This window comes from Brachyhypopomus gauderio, chromosome 8 (assembly GCF_052324685.1).
Source record: "Brachyhypopomus gauderio isolate BG-103 chromosome 8, BGAUD_0.2, whole genome shotgun sequence".
Lineage (NCBI taxonomy): Eukaryota > Metazoa > Chordata > Actinopteri > Gymnotiformes > Hypopomidae > Brachyhypopomus > Brachyhypopomus gauderio.
Window position 1 is genome coordinate 27,356,615 of NC_135218.1, and position 14,338 is coordinate 27,370,952.

Here is a 14,338-nt window from a genome sequence, read left to right on the forward strand (position 1 = left end):
GCTTTCCTTTGACTCCGCTCGCTGTGGTGATTGTTCTTTTGCAGCATGTGTGTGGGACTGCTCCTGTTTTAGTCTCACTCTCAGCCGTCACGCAGATTTCTGTTGTGATATTCTACATAAATTATATTTATGATTTTGGCTTTGTTTGTTGTGTTAAATCGCTGTAGATTGACCATCTCTGAGTTCATCTCATTCACTCCACAGTGAGTGGTAATCTATTCTGCCATATTGTCTTTTTTTTGTTGTAACATTACATTTCCCTCAATCGCCCCCATTCCAGGAGCCAGTTGGGCTGTTTAACCCGGGACGCACCCCCAGTTATCCACACTCAGCCTCCCCCCAATGCCCAGAGCTCCGTTTCTGCCTCACACTTTGTTAGTGCTGTGGATTCAACAGCAGCCCACAATGGCAGCAAAAAGCTGGAAGAGGAAGCAAAACTCTTCGGAGAAGCCAAGCCCAGCGGAGCTGCCGAACATCAGAGTGCTGCTACCCAGGGCCCGGTGGCCCACAGGCTCCTCCCTCGGACCGCTTCCAAGATCTTTGAGAAGGTAAGAGCGTTTGAGCAGCGCAGGCACAGCGTCGACGCGCCGAAATCGGCCACCGGCAGGGCGGCGCCCTCCGGCATTGGCCACAGACCCTCCCGCGATGTGGAAGACGGGAGAAAGAGAGAGGGCCTGGCCAGCAACTGCTCCACGAGTGCTGTGGCCCTCAAGAGGGCCATGTTTAAACAGAGGGCCTCCTCACTGGAGGATCGGCCCAGCTACGCCCAGAAGGTCCAGAGTTTCCAATGCCAGTTCTCGGAAGAACTCCAGCGGATCAAGAAACTTGTTGGGAGACCTAATATCAAGAAAGCATTCTCTACAGAGAATCTCAGCTCTGCCCTCCAGCAGCCAGCAGGTAAAATTGAGCCAATTCCACCAGAGGTCGTTGCTAAGTGTAGAAATGCATCAGAGGAAAAGGGCAGCAGTGCTGAAGTATCTCGAGATCTGACAGTGAAGGAACCGTCACTGCAAACAGCAAGAGAACTTATCTCTGAAGTGCCTGAATCTGAATGCAGGGTGAGTTTAGCATCCCAAGTGCAGCCTCAGTTAGGGAAAGAGTCACAGTCTGGTAGGCAGGTGGGGGGACATGTCTCTGCAGCCCCTGGACAGCGTTCACCAAGGACCGCAAGAAAGACCCGGGAAAGTAGATCGCCATCTCCACACGCAGAGCAGCCTCAGAAGGAGCCGAAGCCTTCGAGTCCTGTGTCCAAAGCTGCGCTGTCCTCACTGGAGGACGGAGGGGTCCAAGCACCTCCAAAACCCCCAAGAGTCTTGACTTCATCTTCCGCGTCCCCGAGGACACAAAAGGGACGAGCTGAGAAGGTGTCCCCAGCACGCCCACCAGGGCTCACCATCCCCACCATTCTGGTGGAAGACGAGTCTGTGGGGGACATCGAACCCCTGGTGGGACATCATCGCCAAAAAAGCTCCAAAGCTCAAGAGGAGATGCAGAGAGCAGGACGGAGACGTGTGTGGCCAGCAGCAGCTCGCCATCAAGGTGAGGAAACCAGTTCAGATGAAATATGAAGTGTGACTGGGCCTCGTTGTTTCAAGGTTGAGCTAAAAATACACACTCACTGTGCTCTTGTAAATTTAGTAGAACCTGTCCATAATATCATGTATTCTGATAGGACAGTTTTGGAATTTTGCTCTCTTCTCTGTGCAAGGACACCACAGGATGCAAGTATGTTAAAATACAGGAGTAGATCAGACAACGAGACTGAGGAAGTAGATCAGACAACGAGACTGAGGGAGTAGATCAGACAACGAGACTGAGGAAGTAGATCAGACAACGAGACTGAGGGAGTAGATCAGACAACGAGACTGAGGGAGTAGATCAGACAACGAGACCGAGGGAGTAGATCAGACAATGAGACAGAGGGAGTAGATCAGACAATGAGACAGAGGGAGTAGATCAGACAATGAGACAGAGGGAGTAGATCAGACAATGAGACAGGGAGTAGATCAGACTATGAGACAGAGGAAGTAGATCAGACTATGAGACAGAGGAAGTAGATCAGACAACGAGACTGAGGAAGTAGATCAGACAACGAGACTGAGGGAGTAGATCAGACAACGAGACTGAGGGAGTAGATCAGACAACGAGACTGAGGGAGTAGATCAGACAACGAGACCAAGGGAGTAGATCAGACAATGAGACAGAGGGAGTAGATCAGACAATGAGACAGGGAGTAGATCAGACTGAGGCAGAGGAAGTAGATCAGACTATGAGACAGAGGCAGTAGATCAGACAACAAGACAGATTGAGTAGATCAGACAATGAGACCGAGGCAGTAGATCAGACAACAAGACAGAGGGAGTAGATCAGAAAATGGGACATGGAGTAGATCAGACTGAGACAGAGGAAGTAGATCAGACAACAAGACAGAGGGAGTAGATCAGACAACAAGATGGAGTAGATCAGACTATGAAATAGAGGGAGTAGATCAGACAATGAGACACAGGAGGTAGATCAGACAATGAGACCAAGGGAGTAGATCAGACAATGAGACCGAGGCAGTAGATTAGACAACGAGACAGAGGGAGTAGATCAGATGAGACTGACAACGAAATAGAGGGAGTAGATCAGACAATGAGACACAGGAGGTAGATCAGACAATGAGACCAAGGGAGTAGATCAGACAATGAGATGGAGTAGATCAGCCTATGAGACAGAGGAAGTAGATCAGACAACGAGACAGAGGGAGTAGATCAGACTATGAAACAAAGGGAGTAGATCAGACCATGGTCAGACCATTATTTTCGTACACATTTATACATATATCTGGTCAGCCAATTGTTTGGTTACTTTTGGTGCCTAATATGCTAAGACTTGAGATGAGGTCACGCAGTGTGGATAAGGTTTCTCACAGTAAAGCTGACAGCCTAAACTTAACTTTACAGCCATCGCACTGAAACACAAAGGCAGAATGGTGCACCAGCCCACTGCTGACATATGCATAGTATATATGTACACAGTGCAGTTACCACGCAGGGCCTCTGCTGCTCCAGGGGCCAGACAGTCGACTACCTGCCTTGAGGCTGTAGCTGGTGTATTGCTGCAATGGTCAGTGGGTTCTTGAGTAACAACCACCACCTGTGTCTGTCTTTCCCAGAAGTCTCCTCTACTGACCCCTGTGTGTCTGCGGAAGAGGTCCCAATGGGGGGGGCCGGCGTTCACCCTCCCTCTCGAGGATGTGGTGGCCGCGGCAGGCTCAGAGGTGACGCTGGAGTGCGTCATCGCGGGCAACCCTTCCCAAGGTAACCCTTCCCAAGGTAACCCTTCCCATGGTAACCCTTCCCATGGTAACCCTTCCCACGGTAACCTTTCCCATGGTAACCCTTCCCAAGGTAACCCTTCCCACGGTAACCCTTCCCACGGTAACCCTTCCAATGGTAACCCTTCCCACGGTAACCCTTTCCACGGAAACACTGCTCCTGTTTCCCCCGTTGTCTCCCTGGGCCGCACCGCACTGCCGTCAATACAGTAGTGTGAGCATAAAGGGTTAAGGGTGTTTGTAACAGGAGCGTGTGCCACGTGGGCCACGCTCGGTATCACCAGTGTGTACACGGCAGTATAGATCTGTGTGCCAGCCTGGCCCTGCACTGCTGTCTGGGTACCACAGCCCAGGATTTAGGTAGAGGCTTTTAGTAGATACTGCATTTCAGTCAAGCCACCCTACAAGGTTGTAATATCGACAGTTTCTTTCAAATATTTGTTTATTTAGGATTTAAGGTTGTCAGGAAGTTATACGGCTGTTTTGCTTCGACTGCTTGGGTAACACTGGGTGTTTGGGTGAGACGTGCAACTGTGGGTTGGGTGGTGAGGGACGTGCTGCGTGCTTCTCACGCAGCTCTGAGCTCACGTCTGCCGTTTGGCAGTGACGTGGAGGAAGGGGGAGACCACGCTGAGGGACGGCGGCGGCTATGCGGTTACAGCAGAGGGGGGCAGGCACGCTCTCCGGATCAGCTCCATGAGGGCCAGTGACGCGGGCAGCTACTCGGTCAGCGCGGTGGGAGACGGAGGCCGTGTGGCGGTGTGCGGGGCCACCCTCTTCATCCAGTCAGGTGAACACAGCTTCCATTACCTGCCTGCCGTTTATTGCTGCTAGCTGAGCGCAGGCCCACACGTCAGGGCTTAGCTGCACCTCACGACACCTTTCAAAAGGACACTATTCATACCCGACACCAACTCAGATTACAACTAAAATGACAGGCCTTTGGAAGCCTCATTTAAGCTTGTTGCCAATTGCCTTTGGTGATGGATTAAAAAGGGAGCTTTCAGTCCTGAGACTGGTGTTCTTTTGGCATTTCTGATTTCTTCAAGAGGATTTTAATCATTGGTCCGAAACGTGTTCCACCAAATAACAAGAACAGTGATGAGAACATTACATTTGAGGCTTTCAGGGGTCCAATAAACGCCATCAGCGCTCTAGGAGCAACAAACTGCTTACGTAGCCTATCAGCACATTTCTGAAGAGCAGAATCTGCCCCACCGCCCCTCTGCATATTCTGTGTATACATTTCCTGGATGCAGGAGATTATCTTGAATGTGTCAGGTCCATCATCAGTAGCTGCAGCCAGTCCTGTAAGTGCATCAGCAATGTGGAGCAAATATGGAGGCCAGGCCTGTGTTGCCTTATTAGGCCGGGCTGTGTTGGGCCGGCGTACACGGGGTATTTATAGCATTTCTTGTTCCTTCAAGAAATTGCAGGCCTGTTTTCATTTCCTACTACAGATGAATGTGTCTCTACAGCCAGGAAAATCGGTCACAGCTTGAACGAAGCTTTCTAAAGGAAAGAAAAGAATGCGACAGAGATGTATAGTGATTAAATGTGTTTTTTAAGGCCACATTTCATATATTGTGTTATGTTTGGAGTGTCGGCTGCAAATTGCTTTTTGTAAACTTCAGACACCACATGTGGGACACATTAGACATGGTGGTGCAGTTTATTATTCTTTAATCTGAACAAAAGTGTCATTGTAAATTACAGATTATGAGAAAGAGAGGGGGGGGGTGGGTGGGAGAGAGAAAGAGTGTGAGAGAGACAGAGAGATGGACTGTGAACACAAACAGGTTATGGTTATGAAGTAAACCATGACAGGCTGATTTTTCTGACATGCTGCCCACCTTTGCTTTCTGCTCAGAGATGCTCAGTGATGATCAAGCGTGTGCTACTCCTAGCGTGCGCTACTCCTAGCGTGCGCTACACCTAGCGTGCGCTACACCTAGCGTGCGCTACACCTAGCGTGCGCTACACCTACTCCTAGCGTTCACTGCTAATTCTACTCTTCTTTATGAAAGAAGAGGAAGGCACATTTGTAAAGTCTAGACATGTTTTGATCTGTTTCCCAATACAGTTTTAACACTGTAGTAATACAGTAGTTTGACACTGTGAAGTAAACTCTTAAACTTAAAGTTTATTAGTAATAAATCTGTAGAACTCCTTGGGGCCCCGACAGGTAATGTCAGGCATGATGAGTGTATTGTTGTGCAGACTACAGTCTGATCACTCTCACATTAAGAATTTCTGGAATTTTCCACTCACACCGAGTCTGCTCTGGCTCAGTGGTGTGTCGTGTGAGTGGGGAAGCTCTGATTGGGTCAGGGGCCAGAGGTTTAATCAGCTGTGTTTCCAGCTGTGGTCACATGGAGCTCTCTCTCCCCTCCATCTGTTTCTCTTCATCTCCCACAACCATCTCTAATCTCCTGCCTTGGTTGCCAACCTCTGCGCTGCCATGGCAACCCTTATCCTGGAAGTTAAAAGTGTAGGCTACGGTTATGGTGTCATGGTGGGATGAATAAACAGCCTATCTAGTAATAATCTATCTGTCTATCTGTCTATCTGTCTGTGTCTGTCTGTCTATTATGTATGTCTATCTATATGTCTGTTTTTCTATCAGAAAAGATCATCAGGTGTTTTGAAATACACACTGTAGATTCCTGCAGGCAGTTCTAACCCTGCAAAGGCTGTATAACGTATTTGAAATGTTTGTCCCAGAGCCGGTTAGGACACGGAGTGATCCTGTGACCTCTGATCCTGTGACCTCTGTTCCTGTGACCTCTGACGACGCAGAGGAAGGGATAGACTTTGGGGTGCTGAGCAGGACGGACGCTCCTCGTTTTAAAGATCCCCCCAGGTTTCAGGTAAGGTGCTTCACCTGTCCGTCCCTTGGACTGGTTACACACCTCCTAAGCTCATGCCTGTCATAAATAATTAATGTGACTTTTTTGCCAGTTGATGTATGTATGAAAATTAACATTCATTTGTCTGGAAAGGTTGGACTAGATGACCAGGCAGTGTGTGAGGGAGATGACGTCACTATGTGTGTGCGCGTGGCCGGGCAGCCCAAGCCCGTCATCTGCTGGTGAGGGACTTTCATTTATTGCCACGTTTTTTATTTGTCTTCTTTCTTTCCTTTTTGATTGAAATGGTTCATTTCGTATTTTTCATCATTCTTTTTTATTATAGGTTATACTGCTGTTGTAGCACGGTTAATTTACCACAGATAGAGACAGAGAGACGTTCTGTATCTAATAAATTACAGCAACTCTTCTTTCAGGCAGAAGGACAGAATGAATTTCGGAGCAGATGGCCACCGCGAGCTCCACGAACTGGACAATGGGAGGAGATCTGAGCTCAAAATCAAATCTGCTAGAAAAATCGATGCCGGAATTTACACGTGCAAGATCATAAATGAGTACGGCACCAAGCAGACCGAATGTCGACTGGAGGTGAAAGGTGAGAAGAATAAATGCAGATATACAGTGAGAGAAGGAAAGAGAGAGAGAGTGAGAGAAAGATCTGTCAAAGCAGCACTCGAATCCTCTATCCCCACCACTTTGCCAGGTTTGTGATCTCCATGGCAACCCCTCTCTTTCTCAGATCTTCCGTCTCCAGAATCGCTCACCCTCACCCGGCCCGTCCAGGACCTGCGGGTCCGCGCTGGCAGGACTGCCCTGTTTGAGTGTCACGTGAGCGGTCCGCCGGACGCAGACGTGGACTGGATGGCCAATGGCAAGACCATCCAGGCTGGCCTGCTGGACTGCAAGATGCACTTTGATGGGCGGAGGTGCTGTCTGCAGCTGCGCTCGGTGCATGAGGAAGACAGAGGCTGCTACACCTGCAGAATCAGCACTGCCAAAGGTGGGCAGGCCAAACACCCTCAAGGGTTTTAGCAGAGTACATGCTAATAGCTTCATGTTTTGCTGAAACTTCGTTAATGTAATATGTAATATGTATAATATGTAAGTAATATCTCTCAACACATTCAAGGCTGTAAAAACCCTTGATCTATTTAATCAACATTTTCTCACAACCTTAGGTCTGTTCTATGGGATTTCTGTTTTTCTTTCTATAGTTTTTATTTTTGTGTTTTGTTCTTGTCTCTGTTCTTTTTGTATTTCTCTGTAAAGCGTCCTTGGGTACTTTGAAAGGCACTATTTAAGTGGAAATTAATATTATTATTATTATTATCATTATTATTAATATTCCAACATTTGTGAAAACCGGTATGTAACCCAGTATGCAAACAGATGCAAGTGTTTAGTTTGTAAGTGTGTCTCTATCAAATGTGATGTTCAGAGTGTTTAGTATGTGTGGTGTGTCCCTTTGACGTGTGATGTTCAGAGTGTTTAGTATGTGCGGTGTGTCCCTTTGACGTGTGATGTTCAGAGTGTTTAATATGTGCGTTGTGTCCCTTTGATGTGTTGTTCAGCGGAGGTCTTCAGCAGCGCCCAGCTCACCGTCACTCCGTCGAAGGAACCCCTCTTCACTAGGAAGCTGGAGGCCCTGGAGGTTATGGAAGGTCAATCTGCGTGTTTTGTCTGTAAAGTCAGTGGCACACCACCTCCCGAAGTTACATGGACCCACTGTGGTGAGAAAAATACTAACCAGAGGACAAAGCAATGTGTGAAGCTTTAAGTCTCCTAAAAACTGCTAATGCGTAGAGTTATGCTAGCTTATGTGGAGTTAGCACTGAAGATGACATAACTCTTCATGAAGAGGACCTTCTCTTAGTTATAGCTGCTTGTTAGCATCATGACCCATTTTAGGTGAAGCGTTCCTGTCCACGAGTGTCTGGTCTCTCCGTTCATCAGACCAGCCAATGGTGGAGAGTGAGAACGTTCGCATTGTGTCTGAGGGCGGACGCCACTCGCTGCACCTCTCCCACGTTTCTCCGGACAGCGAGGGGCTCTACACGGTCACGGCCCGGAACGCTCACGGGCAAGCTCAGAGCTCAGCGGAGCTCTACGTGCAGGAACCTCGGGCCGCCGTTTCCTCTCAAACGTAAGATCCCAGCTACGTCTCTCCACGTCTTGCCGTCTCTCGCCCATATGAGCTCGTTGGATGGCATGTGCCTTCTAACCCGCTTGCAGGTCAAGGTTGGAGAAGATGCCATCTATCCCTGAGGAGCCAGAGGTTCTGGAGGGAGACCTGGAGCGCAGGACCATGCCGGACTTCCTCAAGCCCCTCGTCGACCTGGAAGTGCTTGAGGGGAGGGAGGCCGTGCTGGTGTGTAAGGTGACGGGCTTGCCGTATCCAACCATCAACTGGTACCACAACGGCCAGAAGATCGACAGCACAGATGATAGGAAGATGACACAGTGTAAGTCGACCTCATGACCTCTTCTCACAGCTAATGTGTTCAACCTCGGTGAAGGCAAACTTTATTTACATTATGTTGAGTCAATCACTAGATGTTTGTCCATCACTGTAGGCTGTAGTCCATCACTGTTAGATGTTTGTCCATTCATCTGTTAAGAGTTTTAGTCTTCAGCAGATGAGCCCTACACTAACTACAATGCTCACTTTGGTATCTCCCTTCTGCAGACAGGGACGTCCATAGTCTGGTCATTCGCTCGGCGTGTCGTGCCCACAGTGGCGTGTATAAAAGTGTCATCTCTAATAAGGTGGGGAAGGCCACCTGCTATGCCCATCTGTATGTGACAGGTGAGAGGACACACCTGGAGGCATTACGTTTGCTCAGTGTTATTCCTAGAGGAGTTACTGTAGACGTTTTCTCTCAATAGACATAGTTCCTGAACCCCCTGATGGACCTCCGGTGGTTGAGTCTATTACAGGAAGGACCATCACTATATGCTGGAAAAAACCAAAGAATCTTGATCCCTCTATTGGTACATTTCTGTTTTTATTATTATTGCATTTGAGTGCTTCCTGTGTAGTTTGTTCTTGCATATATTATAAGGCTGTATAGATCAAACAACTGCAATTAAATATAACCTTTATATACTACTGTTTGATTTATGGTCTTGGACTCGGTAATGTTTCCACTGTTCCTGAGTTTACGGTGGTTTAGTGAGGTTTATCCTCCCCACACCACCATAAGTTCTGTTTTTGCTTGCAGTTTTTCCTACTGAATTTTGACAACTTTGTCATGAGAGGCAATCCAGCTGTATCTACTAGATCTAATTTAGAATCACTGAAATAAACCAGAGAAGCATGCACTGGTTATTTTTAGCTTTAATGTAATTAAACTAAAGCAGGATCTTTAATGGGATTGTAAATGTGAAGTTGTGCTGGTCTCCCAGTAATGCAGGCTCCTTGGGTTCCTTCTTATAATAGATTCCAGTTGCCTCATGTACACAGTTCAGCAACAGGCGTTGGGCTCCATCCAGTGGACGACAGTGGCGTCCAGTCTGAGCGAGACCTCTTACACCGTGACTGCTCTCTCAAAAGGAGTCCGATATGCCTTCAGGGTCCTGAGCAGCACTGGCCGGGTCTTCAGCAAGCCCTCGCCACCCACCGACACACTCATGCTCATCGACAGGGGTAACAGGGGTAACAGGGGTAATGGGGTAACAGGGGTAATGGTGGTGACACGGAGTGATGAGTAATGGATGACAAGGGTAATGGGGATAACAGGGGAGACAGGGGTAATGCGTGACTGGTAATGGGGTGATGGGGTAACAGAGATGTCAGGGGTAACAGGGGTGATAAAAGCATTGTTTCTCAAGAGATTCATTTTGCTTTGCTATGAGCATTAGATGTGTCATTTTCATATTGTCGTGACCCTGATTTGTGCTTGCCAGATTTTCACTTCTATGCATGAGTCACCTCTGTAGCTTATTATAGAAATGGTCTTTAGAAATGAAAGCTGAAGTCACCAAGACGGCAGTGCCTGTGTTAACCCATGGAACAACTCTCCTGATTCCAGGACAGTATCTGAAGAAAGCACCAGTCATCTTGGAGAAGCCCAACACCGTGCATGTGGTCGAGAACCAGCCTGTTACCATAACGATAACCCTCAATCACGTTCAAGCATCAGTCACCTGGAAAAGGTATGAGACACAGTTAAACCGGGGAAGGCTGATTTGAAGTGAGCTGGAGTGGAGGCCTGTATCTTCTGAGCTTCTGTGGTTTCAGGAGAGGTGCAGCACTTGTGAACAAACCTGGTTCATATGAGATGTTCATGCCGGATGATGACCAGCACTCCCTGAAGATCTCCAGGGTGAAAGGAGCCGACCTCGGCCAGCTGATCTGCATGGCTAATAACCAATATGGCAGTGACCTTTGCACTGTCCTACTGGCTATTGCAGGTGAATGGGAATAGATTATTTTTAATACATCCAGTGGACAGTAGTAGATGATAGTGGACAGTAGTAGATGTTAGTGGACAGTAGTAGATGGTAGTGGACATTAGTAGATGTTAGTGGACAGTAGTAGATGGTAGTGGACAGTAGTAGATGTTAGTGGACAGTAGTAGATGGTAGTGGACAGTAGTAGATGTTAGTGGACAGTAGTAGATGGTAGTGGACAGTAGTGGAGGGTAGTGGACATTACGAGAGAGTAGTGGACAGTAGTAGATGTTAGTGGACAGTGGTAGATGGTAGTGGACAGTAGTAGATGGTAGTGGACAGTAGTAGATGGTAGTGGACAGTGGTAGATGGTAGTGGACAGTAGATGTTAGTGGACAGTAGTAGATGGTAGTGGACAGTGGTAGATGGTAGTGGACAGTAGTAGATGTTAGTGGACAGTGGTAGATGGTAGTGGACAGTAGTAGATGGTAGTGGACAGTAGTAGATGGTAGTGGACAGTGGTAGATGGTAGTGGACAGTGGTAGATGGTAGTGGACAGTAGTAGATGGTAGTGGACAGTAGTAGATGGTAGTGGACAGTAGTAGATGGTAGTGGACAGTGGTAGATGGTAGTGGACAGTAGTAGATGTTAGTGGACAGTAGTAGATGTTAGTGGACAGTGGTAGATGTTAGTGGACAGTGGTAGATGGTAGTGGACAGTAGTAGATGGTAGTGGACAGTGGTAGATGGTAGTGGACAGTAGTAGATGGTAGTGGACAGTAGTAGATGGTAGTGGACAGTGGTAGATGGTAGTGGACAGTAGTAGATGTTAGTGGACAGTAGTAGATGTTAGTGGACAGTGGTAGATGGTAGTGGACAGTGGTAGATGTTAGTGGACAGTGGTAGATGGTAGTGGACAGTAGTAGATGTTAGTGGACAGTAGTAGATGGTAGTGGACAGTAGTAGATGGTAGTGGACAGTGGTAGATGGTAGTGGACAGTGGTAGATGTTAGTGGACAGTGGTAGATGTTAGTGGACAGTAGTAGATGTTAGTGGACAGTAGTAGATGGTAGTGGACAGTAGTAGATGTTAGTGGACAGTAGTAGATGTTAGTGGACAGTAGTAGATGGTAGTGGACAGTAGTAGATGGTAGTGGACACTGGTAGATGTTATTGGACAGTAGAAGAGGTTAGTGGACAGTAGTAGATGGTAGTGGACAGTAGTAGATGTTAGTGGACAGTAGTAGATGTTAGTGGACAGTAGTAGATGGTAGTGAACAGTAGTAGATGGTAGTGGACAGTAGTGGAGGTTAGTGGACACACTAGGGTACTGCACTGGAAATGGTTACGTTGCTGTTTTGTGCCATTCAGCCCCTCCAGCCTTTGAGACCATCATGGAGGACTTGGACGTGTGTGTCGGTCAAACCGCTCGCTTCCTTGTTGTTGTGGATGCGAAACCCGATCCTGAGATCCTGTGGTACAAGGTACATCTACTGTCACACGCAGATGATGGTACACACCGTTCTCTGTCACACGTCCTGGTAGTGAACGTTTGTTGCCTCCTGACCCTCCAACGTGTTGCAGGACAGCGTGCCCCTCGTGGAGAGCGGTCATTTCAGCTTCGTGCAAGAGGATCGAGAGTGCTCCCTGGTGATCCCCAGCGTGCAGCCGGAAGATGCAGGGGTGTTCACGTGCGTCGCTAAGAACCCGGCCGGAGAAATCTCATGCAAGGCTGAGCTCACCATCCACACTGGTAAAACATCCGTCACGCTGAACACACATTATACAATGTGTAAAGATTTTCTTAAGCTATGATAAAGAATATGAGACCATCTACTGTCACAGCAGTGAATACAACAATATGTTAATGGTCACATGGGAAGCGTTAACGTATTATTATTATTATTATTATTATTATTATTATTATTATTATTATTATTATTATTATTATTCAGTTCCAGGAGGCATGTGCTTCTATTTTGAAAGGTTATCATTAGTGATCGGTTTAATCTAGTCGTTACAAATGGAAATTCAAAAACTCTTGTATAATCTGCTTTTCTTTTTCACATTAAATATGATATTTTTACACTAAAGTGTCATGCTTCATTTCTGATCTCCACTACAGCAAAAGAGGAAGAGGAAGAGGAAGAGCAGCTCGAAGACAAAGGTGCTATTCTGAGAAGGATGCGCAGACTCACAGATTACTATGACATCCACAAGGAAATAGGCAGGTGTGTGTGGCCAGGAAGTTATGGGAGTTTGGCAGGAGTTGGTTCAAAACCCTCCAGACACAAGGTGCTTCTAGGAGCTATTTTTAATAATGTCGGCTTTCTGCAGGGGGGCGTTTTCATACGTGAAACGGGTTACCCAGAAAAACGGGAAGCAGGAGTACGCTGCGAAGTTTATCTCCACGCGTGTCAGAGGAAAGACCTCAGCCCTGAGAGAGATGGAGCTGCTGTCTGTGGTAGACCACCAGAGGATCCTCTACTTCCACGACGCGTTTGAGAAGAAGAACGTGGTGGTCCTCATCACCGAGCTGTATCCTTCATCCGGGCCAGCACTGCTCTCTTTCTTCTCATTTCTTCCCGTTTCTTCTTCTCATTCCTGAAGACCAGCAGTTGCTTTATTTCCCTTTACTGTATCTTTGAAGATGCCGTGAGGAGCTTTTGGAAAGACTGGTGAAGAAGACCAACATCTTGGAGTCTGAGGTTGGTTCACTTAAACCGTGTTCAGTGAATGGGTGTAACTTGAACGATGATGAACAACAGCGTTGGTGTCCTGCAGATCCGGTCCTGTATAAGGCAGATTCTAGAGGGGCTTGCCTACCTTCATCAGAATGACATCATCCATTTGGATATAAAGGTAAACTGATTCTCAAAATGTAAAAAAATCTATCTATCTATCTATCTATCTATCTATCTATCTATCTATCTATCTATCTATCTATCTATCTATCTATCTGGGAAACTGTAGAGTTGTAGAGACATTTGAAATGAAAAACAGGATGTTTCGGACAGTGGGGGGACAGCGGTCCCTCATCAGCTGTGCAAGCGCTTCGCAAGCACTTTTTTAGACAGGGGTCCTTCATCAGCTGTGTGAGTGCTTGCAAAACTGATGAAGGACCTCTGGCCAAAACGTCCAGTTTCTCTGTAAATTCTGTGTACCTCAGTGCAATTTAAAATCTCTCTCTCTCTCTCTCTCTCTCTCTCTCTCTCTCTCTCTCTCTCTCTCTCTCTCTCTCTCTCTCTCATTTTCTCTCTCTCTCTCTCTCTCTCTCTGTATTATATATATATATATATATATATATATATATATATATATATATATATATATATATATATATATATATATATATATATATATATATATACACACACACATGTATGATGCTTTTGAATTCCAGCCTGAAAATATCCTTATGTCAGACCGGAGGAGTGACCAGATTAAGATCTGTGACTTCGGGAACGCTCGTACACTGTCTGCAAATGAAGTGCAGTATTGCACGTATGGGACTCCAGAATACATCGCCCCTGAAATCGTCAACCAAACGCCCATTTCCAAAGCAACCGATATTTGGTACAAAGCTTTGCTATTATCGCATCGTTATCACATCGTTTTCACATTGTTATCATCAGGTCTTTAGGACAGCGGTTATCAGCTTCTTATCACATCTCTCTACATCTGTTTACTTCTCTCCTAGGCCAGTTGGAGTCATTACTTACTTGTGGTAGGTGTTATCTCATCTGTATTCTGTAGTTG

At 46.9% G+C, this 14,338-nt stretch overlaps 1 protein-coding gene across 1 annotated transcript in view; it reads left to right on the forward strand.

Moving 5' to 3' along the window:
- spega (striated muscle enriched protein kinase a) overlaps positions 1–14,338 on the forward strand; it is a 36,239-nt gene that overhangs the window by 14,414 nt on the left and 7,487 nt on the right. Inside the window, 24 exon segments of the mRNA XM_077016062.1 lie at positions 257–1,364; positions 1,366–1,539; positions 3,158–3,302; positions 3,924–4,109; positions 6,044–6,189; positions 6,322–6,410; positions 6,606–6,784; positions 6,929–7,189; positions 7,761–7,919; positions 8,143–8,332; positions 8,422–8,651; positions 8,876–8,995; positions 9,076–9,180; positions 9,629–9,835; positions 10,221–10,344; positions 10,430–10,602; positions 11,951–12,063; positions 12,164–12,332; positions 12,705–12,810; positions 12,917–13,117; positions 13,230–13,287; positions 13,364–13,441; positions 13,983–14,155; positions 14,280–14,306. Of these exon segments, the coding sequence (XP_076872177.1) occupies positions 257–1,364; positions 1,366–1,539; positions 3,158–3,302; positions 3,924–4,109; positions 6,044–6,189; positions 6,322–6,410; positions 6,606–6,784; positions 6,929–7,189; positions 7,761–7,919; positions 8,143–8,332; positions 8,422–8,651; positions 8,876–8,995; positions 9,076–9,180; positions 9,629–9,835; positions 10,221–10,344; positions 10,430–10,602; positions 11,951–12,063; positions 12,164–12,332; positions 12,705–12,810; positions 12,917–13,117; positions 13,230–13,287; positions 13,364–13,441; positions 13,983–14,155; positions 14,280–14,306 (4,521 nt within the window).